The sequence below is a fragment of the Vitis riparia genome, chromosome 15 (assembly GCF_004353265.1).
Source record: "Vitis riparia cultivar Riparia Gloire de Montpellier isolate 1030 chromosome 15, EGFV_Vit.rip_1.0, whole genome shotgun sequence".
NCBI classification, from domain to species: Eukaryota; Viridiplantae; Streptophyta; class Magnoliopsida; order Vitales; family Vitaceae; genus Vitis; species Vitis riparia.
Window position 1 is genome coordinate 6774000 of NC_048445.1, and position 2313 is coordinate 6776312.

The 2313-nt window shown below is 43.2% G+C and overlaps 1 protein-coding gene across 1 annotated transcript; it reads left to right on the forward strand.

The window, feature by feature from the left end:
• Positions 1-1405: 1405 nt before the first annotated feature.
• On the forward strand, positions 1406-1852 carry LOC117931912. The gene has a single exon (XM_034852985.1). The coding sequence runs from the start codon at positions 1406-1408 to the stop codon at positions 1850-1852; it is 447 nt and encodes a 148-aa protein (XP_034708876.1).
• The last annotated feature ends 461 nt before the right edge of the window (positions 1853-2313 follow it).

The window sequence follows — 2313 nt, forward strand, 5'->3', positions numbered from 1 at the left end:
GGAAAGACCCCCACCAGCCTGTCATGTGCTACAGGATGAAAGCTCTGACTCTACTCGCGTCTCAGCGAAAAGAAGGCGCGATAGGAAATCTCAATTATCATATGTGATGCACGCAAGGCTAGGGCCTCAAATGCCCGGTGTGGGAAAGTCGCGTGTAGTGACGACCCATGAGGCATATCCTGGCCCCTTAGTTGCACCAATCATAATGGATTGGCTCCCCCATCCACCAGTATAACAACCAGTGGGGGATCTAGTAAGCAGGGGTTCCCCCGATTCTGTTAGTAGGAGACAGATGACATGCTCTCCACGCCTTTTACCCCTTACATCATCAACTACGAGCCCCCAAGAGGGTTCATGGTTCCAAAATTCTTTATATATGATGGAACCAGCAATCCATTTGACCATATCATGCACTATAGGCAACTCATGACCCTTGACATAGGGAATGACATGCTACTATGCAAGGTCTTTCTAGCCAGCCTCCAAGGCCAGACTCTTTCATGGTTCCACCGCCTCTCGATGAATTACGTGAATAACTTTCGGGATTTATTGAAGGCCTTTGTGGAACAATATCTGTGCTCAGCATGACATAAGCAAAACATTAGTACCCTACAAAACATAAAAATGCAGGAAAATGAATCACTGAGAGAATTTGTAAAGTGGCTCAGGCAAACTGTACTCCAAGTGGAATCCTACAGCATGAACGCTATCCTACAAATCTTTAAAAGGAGTATCTGCCCGGGTACACCCTTTTTTTAATCTCTCGACAAGAAGCTTCCAATGACTATGGATGATTTGTTCAAACGAGCAAACAAATACTCGATGCTCAAGGATGACGTTTGCGCAGCTACTCAACAGGTCATGGTCACCAGTCGACCTGCCAAAAATGACTCATCCAGGAGCTCCAAAACCACAAGCCAACAAAGACAATCGAGTAGGAGGTAAGACAGATAGCAGCAGTCAGACCAATCTAGCCTCACCCTCCTTAATATTTAACACGAGAAGTTCCTCCCCATGATCGGCGAGCTATCTAATTTCAGATGGCCAAAGCCAATAAAGAAGGATCCAACTAAGAGGGACCGGAATAGAAAGTGTGTCTATCACAAAGAACATGGTCATACCACGAAACAATGTAGAAGCCTCCACTACTTGGTGGAAAAATTAATAAGAGTCGGACATCTGAAATAGTACGTCCGCTCAGAAGAAAAATGTGGAGAGGTAGCCCAGAATTTGGCCACCACTACCCTCCACAACTTCAGCGGCTCCTAGAGCCATAATCAACTACATTCATAGGGGACCCATTGATAAGGAATACAACTCTAAATGAAAGAAGTTAAGGTTATTTCGAGCCGACTTCGTACGAGAACGGGTTAGTTCCATCCAACTTGGATTAGCTAATGGAGGCATGCGCCCAATAGATGGGGTAATCACCTTGCCCCCAATAGACCCCAATCGGGTGTTACAGCCACATCAAAACGCCCTCATTCTAACACTAGGGATCAATGATTTTGATGTAAGACAGATTTTAGTTGATCCAGGCAGTTCAGCTGACCTGTTACAAATGTTCACATTTAAACAGATGGGGTTCCCATCATCAACTCTGGAAAATCCTAGGCGAATACTATCAGGATTTAACAGAGCTTCTACCACATCTCTGGGTGATGTCATGTTGCCCGTCCAAGCCGGGCCAATTATCCTGAACGTACAATTTTTTATGGTTGAAGACTTGTCCTCATTCAATGCCATCATGGGGCGCACATGGCTACATGGCATGAAGGTTATTCCCTCTACATATCACCAAATGGTGAGTTATCTAACCGAAGACGGACAGATCAACCTTTATGGAAGCTAGTTAGCAGCACGCCAGTATTATCAGGTAGCACGCGAGTCCGGGGTTCGTCAGCGATAATGAACCACCCGCAAAACCAGTGGGTGCCATAGAACAATAGCAATTACAGAGTTTGACGAAGAGAAATCCGTCGACGGCTAACCTCTTACAGTCCATACATTTCTCCGAGGAAAGTGATCAGTTTACATATGCTAGGTAATTGTAGAAAAAATAAAATTAAAATATTTGCAACTCTCTTTTCAAATTTCCAATCACTATTCTTATCTTTCCTAATTCATTTTCTATATTCCCAAACAATGAAAAATCTAATAAAGATTAACACCACAAAAATCAATCAAGGCATGTATAAGTTGAGCAATTTTGGGAAGTTACACTTACGAAATATATATATTGTTAGCCCAAGGGTTCTCCTAATCAAGTTTTGATGATAAAAAATCATGGTTGAGTTACTAATTAGTTTGAAT

Coding starts and splice junctions, on each gene's coding strand:
- LOC117931912 (XM_034852985.1), top strand. CDS start 1,406: ATGCGCCCAATAGATGGGGTAATCACCTTGCCCCCAATAGACCCCAAT.